General features: G+C 33.9%; 1 protein-coding gene across 2 annotated transcripts in view; it reads right to left on the bottom strand.

Moving 5' to 3' along the window:
• The window catches only part of NCAM2 (neural cell adhesion molecule 2), a 521,997-nt gene that overhangs the window by 100,015 nt on the left and 396,650 nt on the right, over positions 1-25,332 (bottom strand). For both annotated transcript variants that reach the window (XM_027584956.2, XM_027584957.2), the window contains exons 10-11: positions 5,095-5,282; positions 1,221-1,317 (exon numbers count right to left, since the gene is read on the bottom strand). In XM_027584956.2, coding sequence (XP_027440757.2) covers positions 1,221-1,317; positions 5,095-5,282 — 285 coding nt within the window. The remainder of the gene's footprint in view (positions 1-1,220; positions 1,318-5,094; positions 5,283-25,332) is intronic.

Genomic DNA, 25,332 nt, shown 5'->3' with positions numbered 1-25,332 from the left:
ATTTATTAAAAAGTTCATACTAATTACAAGAAACTTTGCCTAATTTCCTGAGGCTTGGAATTAATGTAAGTAATGAATGCTTCTGATCAGTACAGATCATGCTCACTTCAATTTATTATCAATGAATTTTGATTTGACTCAGCACATTTCATTTTCCTAGAATTTAATTGCTTATGTAATGGTTTATTCATATGCCTAAATGTGGAGAGTCTACTTCCTATGATTGTCATTGAGATTAATTTTCTAAATCACCTCATGGTAGGTGATAAATATTCATTATTTCCTTTCTTCCTTAATCCCTCCCTCCTTCGTTTTCTTCCTCAATTCCCTCTAATCTCAATATTTTCCTTCCTCCTTTCTTCCCTAAAGCCCTTTCGCACAATCCCTTCTCTAGTGTAGCACAACTTGAAGTGGAGAGAAACAGATTTCAGGCACATAATAATTTGAGTATTATTCGCTTTGTAAACTTGTAAATTTCCTTTGGTCTTTACAACTAATGACATGATTTACATACCAATAGAAGTAAATATATTTCGTGACTTAAATTATGGTTATATACTAGAATTCTACTTATAAAACATTTAAAAATATTTTCATGGAAGCTACTTATTCTATTAAAACATAACATTACAATATATATATGTGTGTTATATATAACTTACTTATATAACTAAAAACATAACTGGATTTCTAGTTAAAATGAATTGTATCTACATGTTACTATTTAGATACCTTTAAGCTTTTGGGGAACAACTAGAATGCTTTCATATACAAAATGCAACAGCCTTCAGTGCAACTTATATAACTCTAAATTTTCTATTTACCTTAAAAATAAGCTTATTATTTGTACTTTCAAGTTTAGGATTTTAAAATATATTAATTTTAGTTTATTTTCTCTCAAGATGACTTTTAAACTTTTTTGATAGGATTCCTACTTAGCATAAAATATAATTTGCTTTCCTAAGATATACCTTTTCTACTTCTTTTATAGATAGCTCACTTGTAAAGCTGGGGGATCAGAATCAGGGTTTAAAATCAATCCTGATCACTAAATATATTCTAAGTTCTCACTATCTATCTGTCAGATGCAACTGTTCTAAATTTTTAAGCACTGGTTCATTCTTCCTAATAATAACCTGTATCATGACTTACTAAAATATAAAGCTATTTGCTTATAGATATATTTTATGAGTTCTTATAAATTACTGTGCTATACTTACCAGCCAAAGCAAGAATATATTCTTGAAATCTTGTTCCTATACGGTTAGTGGCTGTGCAATTATATCGTCCAAAGTCATTCTCAGATGTAGGTGCTATCTAAAATAATCATAATAATAAAAAGTTTAACAATTTTAAAACAATATCATGGCAGTTTTAAAATAAACTCTAGTATACCTACCAACTTCACACATGTTCAATTATTCACAACTCCTAGCCATACTCTTTTTTTTTCCTGTATCAAGTAAGCGTCACATCCTTTTAAGATGTAATACATGAACCTATATTTGCACAGCACTAGGTGAAGTATAGCTTAACTATTAATTTATGCGGTAGACAAATGCCACCATTATTTTATATCTATTGAATAGCAAAATCATTAGATATTTGGTATGTAAAGCTCATAAAGTAGTACACAGTTTGAAACATATATATTCTGCAATTGCTGCAGACATGAACTTTTTAGCCTAAAGTCAAGCAGATTTAAAGTTCACGAAAGGCCGGAAATACATTAGTTATTTTTCCCTCTCATGATTTTATTGAATATAAAATATTAACGAAGGATGAGGACTCATTCTAAAAACAACAACAACAACAACAACAAAACCTTCCCATTTTGCAAGAAAATGTTGCCCTTGTGTAGCAATCCCTGTAGACAGGCACATTATCTTGATGGTTAATAATAGTATCTTGCCTCTGTTTCTGTTGAATTCCTATAATTCTTTTTCAGTTTAGGTGGAAAATAGCTGACCTCAGTCCTTACGCATTTGAAATCTGTAATTAAGTTAACCTTTCAGGAATCTATTGCGGAATGTTGGGGCCAACTCTGTAATTCTAATGTACCAAAATTCTGAAGTATCAATGCAGAAAAGAGATTTGATGATAGTAATAGATACAATTTTCAATCCCAGTAACTATTATTAAGAGAGAATATGCTTACAACAAGTTGCTGTTAATTTCAATTCTATTCCAAAAGGGGGAAAATGATTTTGTGGTAATGGGAGGCCATTAACTAAAAGTGCAATTTTGAGGTCCATTGAAGATGGTAATTCTGAAAAAGCACAAAAAAGCTGTGTCACTCATTCTCTGGTTAGCTGTCTATCTAGAAATAGATCATAAGTTTAAGGATTAGAGGCTTTAACCATTCTTACATAAGTACTCCTGAGTGATTAAAACATTCATTCTTCTCACATTCAGGTTTTAATAAACCAGGGTAATTTACCTTGAAAATAATTTTACTAGTGAGAAAGGAATCTGCCCCCCAAATTTCTACATTTTACAGGCAGAGGAGAGTTATTTGTATAGTCCATAGGGAACAATGTGCACTGAATTGATAAAAGGCAGACAGGATGGCCGTGACAAAGAATCAGGACTGTTGTGCAGCCCCTCAATATTAAAAAAGTAATTTAATATAGCCAGTTCATTGGAACAACTTTTAAAAGGCTCAATTCAGGTTTTTTTTTTTTTTATTTATTTGTTTGTTTTCTGTTCTTGGGAGTTCACCTATTAAAAGATAAAAGTTTTACAGTTTTATCTGAAATAATTTCTTTATCATGTTGTATGATTAACAAATACAGAAGACACCCCTAGTAGCACAGATTATTAAAAAAAACAAAAACAAAAAAAACAACCCACAGACTTCGATATAACCTGGCCAAATCATGTGCCCTGCAGCATATTACATGTGTTCTAGGAAAGCAATATGAATGCAACGTGCAATAGTGGCTTTATGCCCAATCCCAGCACAATGATATGACAGGTAATTTTATAAAAAAATAAATTATTATACAACAAATGTATATTCTAAAGCTTTAATTTAAAAATATTTAAATGTTTAAAATATACCAATTATTGCTGATATTTACCCAGGAAGTGCTAGAAACATCTACATATGACACCAATTTTTCACATTTTAATATGCAGTTAAAATAATTCAAGATTACTTAAGATATTGGGCTTTAATAGTACATAACAGATCAACAAATATAATTTTGAACATCAAAATATGAGCTGGGAGTACAATGTTTTTTTGTTTTAAAGATTTTATTTATTTATTTGACAGAGAGAGACACAGAGAGAGAGGGAACATAAGCAGGGGGAGTGGGAGAGGGAGAAGCAGGCTTCCCACTGAGCAGGGAGCCCGATGTGGGACTCTATCCCAGGATACTGGGATCATGACCTGAGCTGAAGGCAGACAGTTAACAACTGAGCCACCCAGGCACCCTGGGAGTACAATGTTAATAAAAGAGTTCACAAGTCTTTTTCCTAAACTTTCCTAAACTTCATTTCCTCTTTCTATGTGTTCCTCTGTGTCAATTCATCAATAGTCCTAATAAAGTTACAAAGAAACCAATTTAATAAATTGAAACAGATTTAGACACCACCCATCTCAAGGTGTTTAAATCCTTTGGAATGGGTGGTGTGTACAGATGTTTGCCTTACTAATATTTTATAATATATGTATTTGTTGGGCATATAAGTGATAATTAAAGCCTTTCTGCCCTAGGTCTAGAAAATCAATACAAAAAAATAGTTCCTTTTAGAGTCCTACCTTTTCATCTTTTTTGGCTATATTAATAAGTAAATAATAAAAAACAAAACTAAAAAAGAAACAGATTAAGACACTTGTTTAATTAGCATAGAGTCAGTTATCCAAATATTTGGGGAAGTGATGGCTAAATCCTTCTATCAACCAAATATTTCATGAAGTCCAATTACCAGGTCGAAAAGAATATGGCACCAATGAGAATACCTTTAGGTTAATGCATTATGAGTATCAGATGTTATTTTAAAACATATATTTTTAAAATGTATGTAAATTGAATTACAGGGAAAAACAGCATCCTTTCAGCTATATAAGGCTATTTGAGAAAGATTCCCAATTGTACTGAAAGCATGATAAACTGGAAGTGTTCATGATTTTGATCATAGACACACAAACTTTGGGAACTGATACACACACACACACACACACACACAATCTACAATTAATAAATAAAAGGTATTGTATTCAAAAAAGAAGATAGTAGGAAGGGAAAAATGAAGGGGGGAAATCAGAGGGGGAGACAAACCATGAGAAACTATGGACTCTGAAAAACAAAATGAGGGTTCTAGAGGGGATGCAGATGGGGAGACGGGTTAGCCTGGTGATGGGCATTAAAGAGGGCACGTACTGAATGGAGCACTGGGTGTTATACGAAACAATGAATCATGGAACACTACATCAAAAACTAATGATGTAATGTATGGTGATTAACATAACATAATAAAATTTAAAAAAATGTAAAATACAGTAGAAAAATAAAAAAAGGTATTGTATTCAAACAGAATTTAAAGGCCAGGCACTTGTCACTATAAAGACAATTATCTACAATCTTAATTTAAAATATAAAATGAAATGGGGCATTGAACAAGTAAATCTGGTTTATTTAGAAACTTGTAAATACGTACCCACCAAAATGTTATATATGCCAGTCTTAGAAGGAAGGCATAATCTCAAAATCAATAACTAGTATGAATGCTTTGGGCCCTTAACAACTAATGAATTACTCATTACCTCACCCTGTTTTTTCCTGATATAATTGTTTTTTTTCCAAAAAATTTATGAAAAATAATGGCTTTTGCTATACACTCATATTTCTATATAAGAGTGAGATATTAATCATTAATGGGCCATGATCCAAATGCATAATATTTCCTTTTTAAGTAAATACACAAAAAAGATACACAATAAGATTTGTATGTGTATGTATATTATATACTATAAATATATATTATACAAATGTTTTCATATTAACATATTTATATATATATATTCTAAAATAGTAGGTAACTGCTCAAACAGTACAACTTATTCATACGTACATGAAGACTTACCTCTAATATCATCTTTCTCCCTGCACTATATGTCTTTAAATTAGTGGTGTTTTTAGCTGGCAGGACTAATTTCTCTCTTCTCCAGTGGACTGATGCTGGTGGATTAGATTTCACATCACAGGTTATATTGATCGGGTTTCCTTCCCAAGAGTAATAAATTGTTTGGTTTGATATAAACTTTGGAGCATCTATAAAGCAAAATAACGTAACGTTTATGGACCTTTACTTTAAGATAAATAATCACTTGATTAGCATAAACAATAGTAATAACTGCTTGGCTACAGAAAGAAGCCACAGCAATTCTAACTTCATATATTTAATATATGACATCAGAACTCATGAAAATATGTTATTTGATTGTTTCACCAAATAATCTTAAAATTAATACACAAATATTCAAAATTGATCAATTATTAAAATAGGAAACATTAATGCTCAGAGTTAAGTTTGCTTTTAATAATCTGACAAAAATTATCTATTCGGTTAATTAATAGCTATCTACATATGTGAAATCTGTTTCTGGAACAAACCTCATTATAAAATGTGAGTTTAGGATAACAAAATCAGTGGTCTTATGTCATTTTTAAATTTTGTCTTACTCATATAATTTCTTCTATCAGATATTTTGAAACAGATATAAAATCTAAGTTGAAATGTCAATATCACAATTAAGAATTTTTTCCTGAACTATCATTTCTAGTTTTAATTAAAACAGAGATGCTTTAATATAATCCACAAAGTTGACTTGAAAATTAATCAGTTCCTATGAAGCTCTGTCAATTCTCCGGACCCTACATCAGACCGCTATAAAAATAATTAAGAAAAAACAGACAATATTATTATATTATTTTATTGAAATAACCTAATTGTGAAGACACACAAAATGGTTTTTAGTCTTGCCCCATTCTAGAACTATCATGTAGCACAAATGCCAATCAATCATAACCTCTTTGAGTCTCAATATCTTGACAGTATAATTATTTGAAAGAATTCATCTTTAAAATTTTTACATAAAAGCAAAGTCCTATATTAAATGGTAACTAAAATTTTGCTGGTATTTATATTATTATTGTTATTAATATTAACCATTTAAAAATATCACTTCATAAATTATCGACTTTAGTAATCTAACTTAAATGTTTTGTTTTACTACCCCAATTACTTAAAAATGAGCTATGCCAACTTTGTTTATCAAGAGATTTTATATAAGATACATAAGAATTATAATCTGTAGTACAAATGCACAAGTAATTGAAAAATTCTTGTCCTATATTTGTTTTAGTGTATGTTTATAATGCCAATCTCACACAGAGGTATGAAATATTAATTGAATGTTTTCTATGTAAGACAGTAAGGTTATACATTTTATTCTATCTTATCTTTTCAATAACCTTGTGAGGAAGGTGTTATCCTGTTGTAAGCATGAAGGATCTGGATTAAGAGCTGTCAAGCTTATTCTAGCACTAAGTTGTAGGTCTAGGATGTGAATTTGCGTTGATTTTAACCAGAGACCATTCATTATATATCCATTCAACCCAGGAACAAAATTATATTATTCAGGGCTAGCAACATTTTGGTGATGTGGATCCTATCATACATAATTGAAGTGAATACAATTTGAACAATTCTTCAGGAAGATAAAGAATCTTAAAAAGCTTTATAATTTTGATTCTGCAATCCAGTCTTAGGTATCTTTCCAGAGAAAATAAGTGGAAATATTAAAAGGTTATGTAAAGGACTTTTAATGCATTGCTACCTTTAAAAAAAAAGGATCTTATTTATTCATTTGAGAGAGAGAGACAGAGCACAAGCAAGGGGAGAGGCAGAGGGAGAGGGGGAAGTAGGCTCCCTGCTGACCAGGGAGCTAGACGTTGGGCTCGATCAGAGGACCTGGAGATCATAACCTGGGCCGAAGGCAGATGCCCAAACATCTGAGCCACCCAGGCGCCCCTTAATGCATTGCTATCTTAACACAAACTCAGAAGAACTTAATGTCCCTCAAAAGAGAACTGTCTAAGTAATAACACATCTTGGCACTTAGGTGTGCTAAATATTACACAGACATATCTGCCTATGGTTTCCTCTCAGCTTGCAATGTGCCTGTCCTTCCTTTCATCTGGCTGCCTTCAAAACTAAGTTCCACACTTCTTTTTTTTCTTTTTCATTTTTTATTTTTATTGTTATGTTAATCACCATACATTACATCATTAGTTTTTTGATGTAGTGTTCCATGATTCATTGTTTGTGCATAACACCCAGTGCTCCACGCAGAATGTGCCCTCTTTAATACCCATCACCAGGCTAACCCATCCTCCCACCCCCTTCCCCTCTAGAACCCTCAGTTTGTTTTTCAGAGTCCATCATCTCTCATGGTTCATCTCCCCCTCCGATTTACTCCCCTTCATTCTTCCCCTCCTGCTATCTTCTTATTTTTTTTTAACACATATTGCATTATTTGTTTCAGAGGTACAGATCTGTGATTCGACACTATTGCACAATTCACAGCACTCACCATAGCACATACCCTCCCCAATGTCTATCACCCAGCCACCCCATCCCTCCCACCCCCGACCACTCCAGCAACCCTCAGTTTGTTTCCTGAGATTAAGAGTTCCTCATATCAGTGAGGTCATATGATACATGTTTTTCTCTGATTGACTTATTTCACTCAGCATAACACCCTCCAGTTCCATCCACGTCATTGCAAATGGCAAGATCTCATTCATTTTGATGGCTGCATAATATTCCATGATATATACCCCACTTCTTCTTTACCCATTCATCTGTCGATGGACATCTTGGCCTTTTCCACAGTTTGGCTATTGTGGACATTGCTGCTATAAACACTGGGGTGCATGTACCCCTTCAGATCCCTACATTTGTATCTTTGGGGTAAATGCCCAGTAGTGCAATTGTTGGTTCATATGGTAGCTCTATTTTCAACTTTTTGAGGAACCTCCATACTGTTTTCCAGAGTGATTGCACCAGCTTGCATTCCCACCAACAGTGTAGGAGGGTTCCCCTTTCTCCGCATCCCTGCCAACATCTGTCGTTTCCTGACTTGTTAATTTTAGCCATTCTGACTGGTGTGAGGTGGTATCTCATTGAGGTTTTGATTTGGATTTCCCTGATGCCGAACGATGTTGAGCACTTTTTCATGTGTCTGTTGGCCATTTGGATGTCTTCTTTGGAAAAATGTCTGTTCATGTCTTCTGCCCATTTCTTGATTGGATTATTTGTTCTTTGGGTGTTGAGTTTGATAAGTTCTTTATAGATTTTGGATACTAGCCCTTTATCTGATATGTCATTTACAAATATTTTCTCCCATTTTGTCGGTTGTCTTTAGGTTTTGTTGACTGTTTCTTTTGTTGTGCAAAAGCTTTTTATCTTGATGAAATCCCAATAGTTCATTTTTGCCCTTGCTTCCCTTGCCGTTGGTAATGTTTCTAGGAAGAAGTTGCTGTGGCTGAGGTCGAAGAGGTTAGTGCCTGAGTTCTCCTTTAGGATTTTGATGGACTCCTGTCTAACATTAGGTCTTTCAACCATTTGGAGTCTATTTTTGTGTGTGGTGTAAGGAAATAGTCCAGTTTCATTCTTCTGCATGTGGCTGTCCAATTTCCCAACACCCTTTGTTGAAGAGACTGTGTTTTTTCCATTGGACATTCTTTCCTGCTTTGTCAAAGATTAGTTGACCATAGAGTTGAGGGTCCATTTCTGGGCTCTCTATTCTGTTCCATTGATCTATGTGTCTGTTTTTTGTGCCAGTACCATACTGTCTTGATGATGACAGCTTTGTAGTAGAGCTGGAAGTCCGGAATTGTGATGCCGCCCGCTTTGCTTTTTCTTTTTCATCACTCCTCTGGCTATTTGGGGTCTCTTCTGGTTCCATAAAAATATTAGGATTGTTTGTTCCATTTCTTTGAAAAAAGTGGATGGTATTTTGATGGGGATTGCATTGAATGTATAGTTTGCTCTAGGTAGCATTGACATCTTCACAATGTTTGTTCTTCCAATCCATTAGCATGGAATATTTTTCCATTTCTTTGTGTCTTCCTCAGTTTCTTTCATGAGTATTTTACAGTTTTCTGAGTATAGATCCTTTGCCTCTTTGGTTAGATTTATCCCCAGGTATCTTATGGTTTTGGGTGCAATTGTAAATGGGATCGACTCCTTGATTTGTCTCTCTTCTGTCTTGTTGTTGGTATATAGGAATGCCACTGATTTCTGTGCATTGATTTTATATCATGCCACTTTACTGAATTCCTGTATGAGTTCTAGCAGTTTTGGGGTGGAGTCTTTTGGGTTTTCCACATAAAGTATCAGATCATCTGCAAAGAGAGAGAGTTTGACCTCCTCTTTGCTGATTTGGATGCTTTGATTTCTTTTTATTGTCTGATTGCTATGGGTAGGACTTCTAATACTATATTGAATAGCAGTGGTGATAGTGGACATTCCTGCCGTGTTCCTGACCTTAGGGGGAAAACTCTCAGCTTTTCCCCATTGAGAATGATATTCGCTGTGGGTTTTTCATAGATGGCTTTTATGATATTGAGGTATGTCCCCTCTATCCCTATACTCTGAAGAGTTTTGATCAAGAAAGGATGCTGTACTTTATCAAATGCTTTTTCTGCATCTATTGAGAGGATCATATGATTCTTGTTCTTTCTTTTGTTAATATATTGTAACACGTTTACCATGTTAATGGACACCAAAGAAAGCTGGGTGGCAATCCTTATATGAAACAAATTAGATTTTAAAACAAAGACTGTAATAAGGGATGAGGAAGGACACTATATCCTACTTAAAGGGTCTATCCAACAAGAAGATCTAACAATTGTAAATATCTATGCCCCTAACATGGGAGCAGACAATTATATAAGGCAATTAATAACAAAAGCAAAGAAATACATTGACAACAATACAATAATAGTGGGGGACTTTAACACCCCCTGACTGAAATGGACAGATCATCTAAGCAAAAGATCAACAAGGAAATAAAGACTTTATAATGACACACTGGACCAAATGGACTTCACAGACATATTCAGAACATTCCATCCCAAAGCAACGGAATACACACTCTTCTCTAGTGCCCATGGAACATTCTCCAGAATCTATCACAACCTAGGTCACAAATCAGGTCTCAACCGGTACCAAAAGATTGGGATTATTCCCTGCATATTTTCAGACCACAATGCTTTGAAACTAGAAATCAATCACAAGAGGAAAGTCGGAAAGAACTCAAATACATGGAGGCTAAAGAGCATCCTACTAAAGAAGGAATGGGTCAACCAGGAAATTAAAGAAGAATTAAAAAAAAATCATGGGAACCAATGAAAATGAAAACACAACTGTTCAAAATCTTTGGGATGCAGCAAAGGCAGTCCTAAGAGGAAAGTATATAGCAATACAAGCCTTTCTCAAGAAACAAGAAAGGTCTCAAATACACAACCTAACCCTACACCTAAAGGAACTGGAGGAAAAACAGCAAATAAAGCCTAATCCCAGCAGGAGAAGAGAAATAATAAAGATCAGAGCAAAAATCAATGAACTAGAAACCAAAAGAACAGTAGAACAGATCAACGAAACTAGGAGCTGGTTCTTTGAAAGAATTAACAAGATTGATAAACCCTTGGCCAGACTTATCAAAAAGAAAAGAGAAATGACCCAAATCACAAAATCATGAATGAAAGAGGAGAGATCACAACCAACACCAAAGAAATACAAACAATTATAAGAACATATTATGAGCAACTATACACCAGCAAATTAGATAACTTGGAAGAAATGGATGCATTCCTAGAGATGTATCAACTACCAAAATTGAACCCGGAAGAAATAGAAAACCTGAACAGATGTATAACCACTAAAGAAATTGAAGCAGTCATCAAAAATCTCCCAACAAACAAAAGCCCAGGACCAGATGGCTTCCCAGGGGAATTCTACCAAACATTTAAAGAAGAATTAATACCTATTCTCCTGAAACTGTTCCAAAAAATAGAAATGGAAAGAAAATGTCCAAACTCATTTTATGAGGCCACCATTACCTTGATCCCAAAACCAGACAAAGACCCCATCAAAAAGGAGAATTACAGACCAATGTCCTTGATGAACATGTATGAAAAATTCTCACCAAAATACCAGCCAATAGGATCCAACAGTACATTAAAAGGGTTATTCACCATGACCAAGTGGGATTTATCCCTGGGCTGCAAGGTTGGTTCAACATCCACAAATCAATAAGCTCCACACTTCTTAAACACAACCTTTCCATGACCTTCAGTTGTGGGTGAGCTTCTGCACTTTGTGCAGAATCCCACAGATTTTATGTTTTCCCTCAGCATGGTAATAGGCAGTAGAAGGATCTATGTCATTGTTTCTCCACCAAATGATCTGAGTCTCATTAGTTAAGATATGGTCACAATTAGATACCTGATAGCTTACATTGTGTACAATGCTTACTTGGTTCTTAAAAACTGTACATCAAATTCACTTGAAATTAAGCAGTGAATGAACTGTCAATTCAATAGTTCAGTTAAATTGAACAGAAGGTATTTTCAAGGAGAAAAGAAAAAAAAAAAAACAAAAACAAAACTGTTTCAAGGCCTGGGAAGATTAAGTGAAAAATCTAAGGACATGTGACTAATTAGGGGTACAACCCTAAGAGAAACCAAACTTCCTGATATTCAGAGTCAAAAGCTAAGATTCAATCTATATCTGTAGCTCTATCTATAAAATATTTTATTACTCTGAATAAATATGAAATATAATCTCTTTAATATTATAATATTCTAAGGAAAGGTTTTTGGATAATTTATTTGCATATAAATATAGCCCAATATGAAAGTCATACATGCTAATGGAACTATTAATAGCTGACTCACAGTCTACTCTGCCCAAAATGTGACATCTGCGTGAATATGTTATATTGTTATAATTTAACCATAAACTTAGGGCAAGATTTGATTTTTCTACAAAAGCAAGTAATTGCTGCTAATTGTTTGCCTGATGATCTCAGTAGGAATTTAATTTGGAATCACTGATGTTGAATGTAAACATGCTTACAGGCAATGCATGCCATAGTGAAAGCTGCATTAAAAAAATGTATTTGTGGTGTGAGGCAAGAAAATATTGATAACTTCCATCTACAGTAAAATGTAAAGTAAATTCCTCTACATTTTATGCTTCATAGATACCATACCAGGACCAAGGCAGCAATGTTCACTGGCACAAGATTGGCATGTTAACAAAATCCAACAATTAGTGTTGGGTCACTGGTTGAAGAAGGATGTGACTCTGGCAGAGGCAACATGTGAAAACTTCAGGCTAAAAACCAGTAGCCGTATTTCATGTTGAGAAATCAAAAACAGTAAGTTTCAGAGCATCAGCCTTTTAAAAAAGTAGGCCTTTCACATCACGAAAGGCTTCAAACATTGTGCAGAGGAAATAAACTTTGGCAGTTAACCAAATAGCAGGGGAAGGAGGAGAGAGGAAGACGGCATAAGCAGGACATCAAGTAGTAGAAACGTCTCTCAAGGCATTATATGTCCCCCAAATCCCACTCAAGTCCAACATAAAATAGTCTACAAAACTCAATGATCAGAAATAACTTTATTGGAAGAACATTTTCTCTGAGCCAAGCAGAGGAAAATATCAGAGAAACCTGTCTAGTGACAAGATGAAATATGTCATTCACTCGATGGAAGAGGAGAGGAGTCCTTTCAGAAAGCTTCTGGTCACAATGGGAACCAAGGAAAGTGGCAACAATGCCCTCCTTGACAAAACTTTTGTCAGGATTCTATAAGCCTTTTCTAAGCACTTGGCTTTGTCCTTAGGCCCTTCCCCGGTCTGCTTCTTCCTTTAGTAGAGAGTCTTGCTAAGTCTGTTTAGTGGGAATTGTGCCATTGATATCCGAGTATCTTTGAAATCTGATCAAGTCCTTTATTACCCACCCTTAATGCCCATGTCTGAGGCCTGGTTTTAGCAAGAATTCTGTCAGGCTCGTTTAGCAAGAAGCATATTATAGTGGAAATGTAATAAAGTTTCTCTTAGTAATTTTCCATCCACTGACTTCTATCATTCTGCTCATTGGCTGTAATCCCCACTTGTCCTTGTTGTATTGAGTTGAGTTCAATCTCTCTCTCTCCTATTGCAAGTCTTGACCCCCATTGCAATAGACTTGAATGACGTCCTCCTCCTCATTTTTAAATGTCAGCATAATTTCTCTTTGACAAAAGATAGAGTACACTCTCCAAAAAAGGTAACTAAAGAAAAACTCGTTTCCTTTTGTTTAAAAGAAAAAAAAAAAAAACAACAACAAAGATCCGAAGGAAATATGACTGTTAAGAATATTAAATTATTTTCTATATTTTGTGTAGTTGAAGTTGTTAGAATTAAACAATTTTTATTTATTTATTTTTCCAACAATTTTTAAAAATCAATCACACGATAAAGAAATTTACCCCATCAGACTTTCACACAGGGAGATATGAAAGATTTATATCCAACTGTGTGTGAATTCACCAAGTTCTCATTATGTGAAGATATCTTTGTATTTATTGTATTTACCTATGAAAAAGTTAAACTTGTAATACTTTCCTGCACATGGTCATTTCAAGTTCTGCAGAACTAGACAGATCTCATGGCATCTAATATATGAAAAGGAACATGAGAGTCATCTATAAATCTTTGTTCTACATACAAGAAACCTCATTCTGGGATATTTGGGAAGGTGGTGGCAGAGCCAACCCATAGTCTTTTGGCTCTTTATGATTGTGTTATGAAACCATACCACTGTGCCAGTTACTCTATTAATAACCAATACATTTTCAGAGAGTGGTCTCTGTAGATCATTAATAGTGAAATTAGTGTTTGAAGTGATTATGTCAAGTAATCAAGGAAGTATTTTATCAGTCCTATATGCTGTATTCAAGCAATAAAGGAAACACGCAATACAGTTTAGAAAAAATTTTGATTGAAACAAGTGCACATGTGCACATTCACTTATTTCTCGGTGATGTCAATAAAATGAGATAATTAAAATCATGGCCACTATTCCAATTTCTCTGCTGATGTATGAGAAGCTAAGATGTAAGAAGAAATGTACTCTGGGGCACACCAGTTATTTTCTGCACTAAGGGTTTAATGGTTAGAATCATATTTTAGCAACATATCCTTGAATAAAAGGTGCTTAGACAAAAACACAGGAGAGTTAACCTTACGTTAAGAATTGAAAAATAACAAAACCTGGAGTGGGGAGAAAGAGGAGGAGGGAGAGGGAAGGAGGGTGGGAAGAGAGAAGGGGAAAAGAATAAGAGAAATGAGGAGAAGGATAAGAAGACAATAGAGTATATTTTGCTTTGTTGTAGAACTTACATCTTATAAATATTTCCTCATTTCATCCTGTGTCCCATTCTGGGTTTTGGGGACCAAATGCTGAACATGAAAAGGCAAAGTTCCCCACCTTCTTGAAGTTTTTATGTTCTGTCAAGTTTATTTTATAATTTGAGGTAACTTGAAACAACGCACAGATACACTTCCATCAATTTCAGCATCAAGACACAAAAAGTTAAAATAATAAACTATAAGTTTATTTAAAATTGTAAACAGAGAGAAAAGTTAATCCATTTTTTCAATATCAGAAAGTCAAAGATAATTCCCTAAGCTCCAGTTTGGAAATTTGAATATACCTTTCATTTGGAATTAAAAAGATATATTGAGGTAGTGTATACAATATGTTTGTTTACTGCTTATATATAAGATTGGTATTTCAAAGGTAATCTCAAAATTTGCAGTCTAACCCTCTTGTGGTTAAGAAATTACGAATATGCTAACCATGGCACTTTTGCTCTTGATTCATGACAAGTGAAGTCTTGCATTGAAAGTAAAATTCCTCAAATAAATGGAAGACATCATTCAACATCTCAATAAAGAACAAATTTAATCCCCAAATGAGCATATTTACTAATGCCTTAAAATATAATTGCTTTTTAAACACTTTTTAAATTATATTTTTCATCTACAAATGCATTTTTTGGGGTGCCTGGTGCCTCAGTCGGTTGGGCATCTGACTCTTGATTTCAGCTCAGGTCATGATCTCAGGGTCCTGAGGATCAAGCCCCACATTGGGCTCCAAGCTCAGTGGGGAGTCTGTTTGAGAATCTCTCTCTCCCTCTCCCCCTCCCCCCTGCTCTCTCTCTCTCTCTCTCTCTGTCTCTCAAATAAATAAATAAATCTTTTAAAAAATGAATTTACTATGTAATTTTTACATCAGGAATATTCATAGAATTTCCCAAGTTGAGCTTAATATTCAACTTCCTATTAGGATATTTATTAGGAAATTAAGTTGTGATCCCTTTTCAAAACATTAAGAGTTGAAAATGTGTTACATTCCAAAAAAAAAAAAATGTTACATTCCTTCCATCATTCTAATTCCTAATATGTGCTATGCAATTGTCATTTTGAGTATGATATCTTCATATCTGAATATGATATTTATACTTTATATTTTGTTAATATCCAAATATATTTTTAAAAAGTTTTATTTATATATTTGACAGAGAGAGAGAGCATAAGCAGGGAGAGTGGCAGAGGGAGAGGGAGAAGCAGGCTCCCTGTTAAGGAAGGAGCTTGATGCGGGGCTCGATCCCAGGACCCCAGGATCATGACCTGAACTGAAAGCAGACGCTTAACTGAGTGAGCCCCTAAATATACTTTTCTTGAGTATACAATGCCTCTAATGAAAGAATATTCTAGAATATAATGAAAACTAAGGGGGTTTTGTTACTAAAAATATCATTTAGGATATAGCAAAAAATACTAAATGCAACTGCAAAATATTCTCCATATTCTAAAAATAGCAAACATAAATGGTGGTACCTTTCTCAACAGTGAAATTCTAATTTTGATGCTTTTTAGTCTCAGTGAACTTACAAACCTTGTGTGTGTGTGTGTTTGCTCTAGTGTGAACACTTATATATGCATCATATCAGGGAAATTTCAAGCTATTTGTTCTATTTGTTGAGAGATATTAATTATTTGGAATTAAATCATAAGTGGCTTTATTTTCATATTTTAAAAATTTAAGGTATTGCATATGAGGTAATATGCTTGAGAGTTAAAAACAGTATTATATTGTTTTCTTGTGTTATCTAAAGGGTAAAATTCATCTTCAGTTTTCAGTATTGTGATATCATATATCGTACTTGATCCCTTAAACAATAACTTCTACAATAAGTTGTTTAAGAATTAAGTATGTTCTATAAACTACTGTGAATCATTAACATTTTATTTATGGTTTAGTTGTATTTGGTTTGACATTTTAATTAATATTTAGGGTAACTTACCAAACAAAATACTGCAATTTTTAAATTACTGAATTGATTGCACATCTCCAGCCAAAATACCAAAATTTATGTCCACTGACACTAAGCTAACCATTAGCAAGTGTGGCTATAATTGTTTAGGTATAAAAGTTTCACTGACCTGGCTATTCATCAAATCATATTTTGAGCTTGTGGGGAAAAAAAATCAGATGTCTAAGGCTTCCTCTTAAAGATTCTGAATGCACTGCTCTGGAAAAGATAGCTGCTGCACTAATTATCCCAAAGTATTATTGTGTGTCCATTTTATGCTAAGTACTACTGAAATGTGGGGGATTCATGTCAACAGGGAATCCTTTCTAGTGGGTTAGGCAGATGCAGAAATACATAACTATAATGAAAGTGATATGTCGTACAATGGAAGTGGAATGGGTAAGGTTCTTGTCTCAAAGGTATTAGCACTGAACCTAATTAAGATATGCAGGGGGGCTCAAAGAAAACCTCCAGAAGATCATGATCCCTTACCTCTAACATTTTTTGAGCACACAAAATATGATGAATACAGTCCTAAATTCTTCCCATCGATTGTCACATCAAGCCTGACAATAAGAATCTGGACACACACACACACACACACACACACACACACACACAGTCGCTGAACTACAATAGAAGACAGAATTTTGCAGTTGCTGTTTATAAGTAAAATATTATATTGAAAATAGGATCAGGCCCGCCATTGGATTCAGGTCCCAAATCTGCCAGATAGCAATTATGTCACCTTGATTTTCTGTTTATTAATTTGAGCTTTGGGTTTTTTATTTTTTTTAAAGATTTTATTTATTTATTTGACAGAGAGAGACACAGCAAGAGAGGGAACACAAGGAGGGGGACTGGGAGAGGGAGAAGCAGGCTTCCCTCCAAGCAGGAGCCCGACACGGGGCTCGATCCCAGGACCCTGGGATCATGACCTGAGCCGAAGGCAGACGCTTAATGACTGAGCCACCCAGGCACCCCTTTGATTATTTTTTCTTTATAGAATTATTAGTCGAACTTGTTTCTTTAATCTCTAGGAGTTTACTAACACAGAAAACAGTATTCTTGAACAAATTAAAAATATAGAGAGAGGGTTATAATAATTACCATATATAAAGAAGCATTGGACCATATAAAGGTGAAATTTGCTTTTGGCTAGAATTATAAATCTTTCAGGATAATGTTAATTATCTCATGTTTATAAAAACCTTTGGTAGGGAGTTTACACACATACATGTAATTACATATATAGATATGTATGCATATAATGAAAATTAAGAATAATCCTTTTTACTAAATATCCTTTTAATAAGTTAGTAACTTTAAAACTAAAGAATGCATGAGAGACAATCATGTGAGTTCCTTGGTGGTAAAAATATTGGGAAGCACATGATTTTCAGGCCTCTATCTTCTACTTATGAATATATGATTAGCAAGACTATATACACTATTGCAAGACTGTGAGAAGGAGAGTATGTAAAACTGGATGTAAAATGAATACAGACCTTAAAAATCAAAGAACTATGTTCTCCTAGCTATTATCACAATGGAAAGACCTCTAAGGAGAAATTATTTAAATTTAATTAAATGGCAGCTGAGCTAGTATATTTCAATAATACTTATATCCATGACTTTGACTGAATCTCTAATTTAAAGCTGCCAGCATAGAAGAAACAGCAGAGTGAATTTGTCTATTCCTCAAAGTGGGGATCAGGAAAAGTATGTTCCAGGCATACCGGGAGACATTAAAGAAACTTTGAAGACTGCCTTCAAGCTTGGTGCCAAGTTACTCTTTTTGGTAAATGTACTTTTTTATTTTATCTCTTGCCTTATGGCTGAGAGTTAGGGCTGAAGGTGCAGCCAGCACTCATCACTGCATTCCTGACACTGCACAAAACTTCCCTCCTTGATTATTTGCTTAATGCAAGCTTTTCACTTTCTTGCCATTCCCTCTCAAGTTCTGAAGGCTTTTCTCTGAACATGGTTTATTTGTGGTTGGTACCTGAGACCTGAGAAAAGTCTTACTTCTTGCTGAGTGCTGGCCTGGATTCACGAATTCTGCTTGCTCATGAGCTGGCTGAAGCTGATAACAAAACACAACACACAGGCTCTGGGATCTGAACTATAAAAATGTTCGACCTGAATTTCCAAAGGTTCATGAATAATAGAATCAGGCAACTCACTACACAAACTCAGTATACACTATCCATTTTGTGAATCAAATTGAAAAGCATAATAGGGTAAGATTTACAATCATTATAAATAAATTTGTTCTTGAAAATCATATTGATGACACGACATGTATTGCCCTTCTAAAACAGTATCGGGATTATAGCAAATCTGTCTTGCACACTCTCCAAATAATTTCTATACTGCCATGAAACACCTTCCCCTCTTCCAATGATCATACTTTCTGGTATAACATTTTCAAATTTTCTTCTTTAATATTAGGTTTTAAGAACCACAATAAAATAAAATATTCATAAACGTTTGACATTCATTCCTCACCAATAAATCACAGTATATAAAAATACCATTCACTTCTCTCAATTGCCACTATTACATCCCTGGTTGAGGCCGTCATCATTACCTGGTTCACTTTAGGAGGTTGGTCCTTACTGGCTTCCTAACCTACCAGCTTCTATTTTAAGACAATGTTACTATCCTGATTAATTCTTTCTATAAGATTCTCTTCACACGTCTGAAATCAAAAACTTCTATAAAGATTTATAAATTTCCACATTAGCTGGCTTATGCCTATTTCTGCGTCTGCTGTGTCTCTATTTGAGTTAACTTCGATCTGAGACCCTCACCATCCCTAACCTACTTTCCTGCTTTCGGCACTTTGCACTAGCTTCCCATTTGTTCCATCACTTTCTGATACACTTCATCTTAATGTGCTTCCTGAATTAAAGCATAAGTTCCATGACAGCAAAGACAATGTTGCTTTTCTCACAATTTTGTACGGGACCTGAATTTATATTTGACATTCCGTAGATGTTCAGGAAATAATAGTTAAATAAATGAGTGAAAATCCAGTTAAGTATGGATTCTAAATATCATCACTGCATTTAATGGAGAAGGAAAGGTATACCTACATGTGTTTCATTTTCCCAGTATCGCAGAATTTAGGACTTTGATCCAGTATTAATTCTGTGGTAATACACTGTCTTTCATAGACTCTTACTGCTTATTTTGTAAAGAAGCCAGCCCCGTAAATTAACCGGGAATTAACTGCACATGTTTTTTTAATTTCTAAAATACCTTGATGCTTTTTCAGTCATTGAATTTTCTCATTTGATTTATGCTGAGAGAAACTACCAAGGGAATAAAAACTAATATATCCTTTGGCACATTTAGAGGATAATTCAATTAATAATTTCATAGATCCACCTCTACTGCATGTTCATTCATAGGCAGAATCAGCTATGGCAATTAACTGGACTCAGTCCATGTACCATGGGAATTCTAGAGGCTACATGGAATACTAAATTAGATGTCTGCTTATTGCCAATTAACCAACCATAGTGTTGGATGTGCATTTTCAGTACCACATTTGAACACCAAGTTATGCATAAATTTCAGCATATTTTATGACCCTGGAGTCATAAGTGTCATATGAAGATAATGCCTATATAGGACTTCTTAGCACACATTGGGTTTCTCTTTAATTTGACTGATATTAGTGATATAATTATTACTGATAATAAGAAAACCTTGATTATAAGTACAGTGAATATTCTACTACTATTCTTTTTCTTGTCTTAATATTTCTCTTCCTTAAATCATACATAAATATACTAATAAAAGTATTTTACTACCTATGGTTAATTTTTTCCTCTATGGCTACTTTATATAATTGAATTTTGCATAAAGCTACAGTATTTTAAGGACTATGTTTTCATTGTGCACAATTTTACATAGAAATTTAGGAAACAAAGCTTAAGTGGATCTCTTTTGTAAAATTTCTGAGTTGTCAAAAGAAGAATGATTGGTCATACGGATATAGCAGTGTTAAAATTGTTTTATAAGTAATGATAATGTTAGTTTCTTCAGAATCTGATTTAACTGTAGCACATTCTGTAGTTTATATAATTTGTGCTTATTGATGTCAAACAATTTTGGAGTTTGTCACTACTATTAGAATTGAAAAGAAAGCCCTATCAGGTTAAAAGTACATTGTTTCATCTAGTGATTCAATTTGATGTCTAGGTTATTAATTTTATATGCAGTAAGTTTAATTCCTTTCATGAACTTACCAAACACTGATGACCTAAAAAATTTCAAAAACAAACTAAAACATTTTCATTGTTAATCTAAAAGTGCATGATTGTTCATTCTAGAATGTTGCTTATTACATGCATCAAAGAATGTCTGGGTCACAATAATGGAAAACAAAAAAGAAAACTTTTAGTATTATTGCCATAATATAATAACAATAATAATAGCAACATTAGAAATAATAATGATGATAACAGTTCATATGGTGTTTATGACCTGTCAAGCAATGTTTAAGCATGTTATGTAATGAGCAGATTTAATTGCAATTACATTAGGTATCATCATCACTATTTTACCTTTATATTTATTGCCTCTTAATTGAGAGGCTGAAATGTGGGGAATAATGTAAAACTCTTCTATCTTCCTTTAAGTGTCTTGAATAAAATTGGTATCAAATTGTCACATATTTTTAAAGTTCAAGTAACCATGGTATTATTTTTATTTATTTATTTATTTATAAGATTTATTTGAGAGAGAGAGCGAGCAAATGTGAACAAGTGGGGGGAGGGGCTGAGGGAAAGGCTCTCAGGCAGAGTCCGTGCTGAGTGTAAAATGCAAGGTGGGGTTGGATCTCATGACCCTGAGATCTTGACCTGAAATGAAATCAAGTCAGCAGCCCAAATGACTGAGCCACCCAGCAGCCCCCATAGTATTATTTAATTGGACTTACATCACAGTTTCCTTCTGCTTAACTACTGTTTACATTGACATATATTATATATATATATATATTTAAAGATTTTATTTATTTATTTGTCAGAGAGAGAGAGAACACAAGCGGGGGAGTGGCAGGCAGAGGGAGAAGCCGACTCCCTGAGCACGGAGCCAGGTGTGGGACTTGATCTAGGACTCAGGGATCATGACCCAAGCCGAAAGCAGAAGCTTAAGCAACTGAGCCACCCTGGCATCCCTATATTTTATATTTTTAATATGCATTTGATTAGAACACTTTTTTTATTTAAAGAGATGATAAACTATTTTTTAAAAAGTATTTTTATATAACAAAGCAATATATATTTTTAAAGATTTTATTTATTTATTTGAGAGAGAGAGAATGAGAGATAGAGAGCATGAGAGGGAAGAGGGTCAGAGGGAGAAGCAGACTCCCTGCTGAGCAGGGAGCCCGATGTGGGACTCGATCCCGGGACTCCAGGATCATGACCTGAGCCGAAGGCAGTCGCTTAACCAACTGAGCCACCCAGGCGCCCACAAAGCAAAATATTTTAAATCAAATGGAATAAAAGTAATTCAAGTATGACTGGAAATGAATCATGTGTGATATATTTTCAGAACACTGCATCATAGTAAACAAAAACAAAAAATGTACAACCTCTCCTAAAATAATATTGACATGGATCTCTAGTTTTTTTTTTTTTTTTTGAGTTAAAAAATGTGCATTCTTTTTTGTGTTTCCCTAGGGTCACTATACTGTCTAGCATACAGTAAGCATTAAATAAATATTAATTTAATGAGTGAATATGGCAATAAGTATCAAGCAGCTGGTACTATCCTATTATGTTCAAAATTTGTATTACAAATAATCAAGAGTTTTATAATAATATTATTGGATTTAAGAAGTAGAAAAATTAAATCAAAATAATATTGAGAGGTGCCACGGTCGCTCAGTTCGTTTAGCATCTGCCTTAGGCTCAGGTCATGATCTCAAGGTCCTGGGATTGAGCCAGCATCAAGCTCTCTGCTCAGTAGGGAGTCTGCTTTGCCCTCTAGCTTTCCCTCTGTGCACTCTCTCTAATAAATAAATAAAATCTTTAAAAATAATAATAATATTGAAAAAAGAACACATTTTAAACCATAGTCTGAATGAAAAATACCCACTGTTAACAAAGATTTTATCAAGGAAGCATTTTTTTCCTTTTATGTTTATTTTAACTTATTGTAAATTTGATTAAATAGGTAACCAGTAGTTTCTCAATCACCTACAATTTTAATTCAGGCAGGTGAACAAATCTGGGAAGGGCTTTTGATTTTGCTTTTCCAAAATAAATCTCTAAATTTAGAAAAAATATTTAAATATATCTATTACATACCTAAATAGCTTTCGGACTTTCCAGAGAGCTTCTGGAAAGTCATAAATGTGTGTTTCTTTTACTTTCCTTTTTTCTTCCCACTTTAGAAAAAGATGTTAGGAATAATTGGCTTTGGCTTTGTGAATATTATGTTATAGTGGAATCATTTCTACTCATTCTAGGAAAGAATATTTCATTGTGCGAATCAAACAATTTTAAATAAAATTTTAAAATAAATGTGTACATATTCAAGTGAAATTATTATCTTGGTTTACTAGGATATGATCTGGAATTTTTATATGTCTAATTTTTATTCTTGGATAGAAATCTAAAATAACACTCTTTTAAAAAATAATTAAAATAAGCAATCATGTGACATGTTGCTCAGGCAAGAAAAATGGTTAAATCAATTGTTAGCATTGATGACTCATAAGTACTGGGAACAAAAATTCATCACATTATGAAATCTGGGGAAATCACAAAAAAAATAAAAGTATCAAAAATTAGAATACTTGTTATGGTGTTGGGCTGACTACATTGATAATTGCTCTTATAATCTTTAGAAGACTTTTTGGCAATCCCAAAATAGATCAAAGGTTTCCTAAACAAAGAGGATTATCACTGAATTACTTGTATCTAACAAGTAACATTTTAAATCCTGTTACATAGGCAGCATTTTAAGATAGCAAGAGTGATAAAAATAATGATTGTAAAGAGGTGAATTACTCTTATCAAGCCTTCATCTTCATCAGAAGGGTATAAATGGTTCCTCCTAGAGCAGAGAGGACATTTCACTCCTGAGGACCCAAAACATATGAAATAAAGTAATCTATATGAGTAAATGTAGTAAGGCAAATGAGTCACATTAAGTTTTTGAAATTGTATGGATACAAAATCAATATTATCTGATCTTAGATTCTACTTCTTCAAAATATTATGATGATATTACATTTCTAAGAGGATTTTGTGTGTTCTTTTCTATTAGCTCATTTGTATGGTCTCTATGACACATTTTTTAATTATAATTGCATTAAATTATGTTATTTTATGATAGTTTCTAAGCTGATTCATATAAGTAGAGTCCAGCTTCCTAGATATATTGCAATATTTGTATATCCCTTCAATCATTTTGCATCTTTGAAAAGCACTAATGATATACTACTTCTAATGTTATACAATAAATGTTATGAACCTGAGTAATTATTATGAAAGTCATTAAATGAAGATACAAAAATACCATTTACTTCTTTAACATCTTTAAAACAACATAGTGAAAATTATGTCGGTTTTTCTTATTCAGTATGTGATAATACAATTCTGAAGCAATTTAGAGAAAATGTAAATATACATGTTTTCACAAACTTGAATATCATTTTAAAATGGTCTTTCATTCACAGATACACACTTCTGAAATGGCTTGTTTTATGCAGCAGATATTTGCTCCAAAAGCCCTTCCAAAGGGAGTGCATTCCCCTGTTGGATTGGTGATAGGCTTAGCCACCTGACTTTCTGGATGTGACCTGAGTAGACACCTGAAATCAGCTTTTGTTATGGGGCTTGTTCTCTCGTGCCTCTGCCATTGCCATGAAACTCCTGTAGCTGTCACCTCTTCTGCCTGGTTACAAGTGTTACTGGACCCATAGCATGGAGGTAAGCCTTGCTGCTTGACACAAAGCTCCCTATAGAAAGTCAGGCTGTGTCAGCTGGTTCCAGTTGAGCATGGAAGTGCCGCTGAATTTTGGGGTGCTTATTATGTACGATTTTTGTGGTGTTAGCTGCTGATGCATCTCACCGCATTGCTCTATTTTCTTCTCCTTGGCCCTTTTCACTATCCCATATTATAGATTTTGCTACTTTGTTTGTTTAGTATCTGTTTTCCTTGCTAGAGGGTAAGGCTCATAAAGTCATTTTTGCTTGCTTAGTTTAATTCTCTATACTCAACACCTGGAAAAGTGCTTGGTTTGTAGTACATGCCTAATAAATACTGTTGAATGAAAAAATATATAATTAAGATTCTAACCTCAGCATGTCTAAATTCATAAAATAATAAGTTTAGATGCATCTCTCCCTCTTTACCAATCAGGAAACTGAAATTTTGATAATTTAAATGACTAATCTCCTAGGATTAGATCCAACAGATTCATTAAAATCTAAGGATAGCTGCTAATACTATGACATTCTAATATTATTTCTGTAAAGCCCAATATATTAGAAAACTACTATTTAGTTTAAATCATCACAAACAAAGCTGACTTCAGTCAGTGGTTAGGTACCAAGAATACATAGATAATATTAGGAAAAACTTGTCCTTGCCACTGTTCCACTGAAATTAAAGAATGAAAGGATTTATGGCCACAGAATTCTGGCTGGTTGGATTCAAGTTGTTGGACTAGACTTTTTCAAGAATCAATAACCATAACTTTTGGTGGCCATGCTATTGTGGACTAAAGTGTAAAGTAGCAAACCCAACAAGGTATATCTACTGGCACCACGTCCTAAGGAAGAGGAGGAAGGTGGAGAAGCATTGTTATGAACTGAATGCTGTGCCTTATCCCCACCAAATTCACATGTAG

The sequence above is a fragment of the Zalophus californianus genome, chromosome 1, assembly GCF_009762305.2.
Source record: "Zalophus californianus isolate mZalCal1 chromosome 1, mZalCal1.pri.v2, whole genome shotgun sequence".
Classification (NCBI taxonomy): domain Eukaryota; kingdom Metazoa; phylum Chordata; class Mammalia; order Carnivora; family Otariidae; genus Zalophus; species Zalophus californianus.
This window is presented reverse-complemented; position numbering and strand designations above follow the sequence as displayed.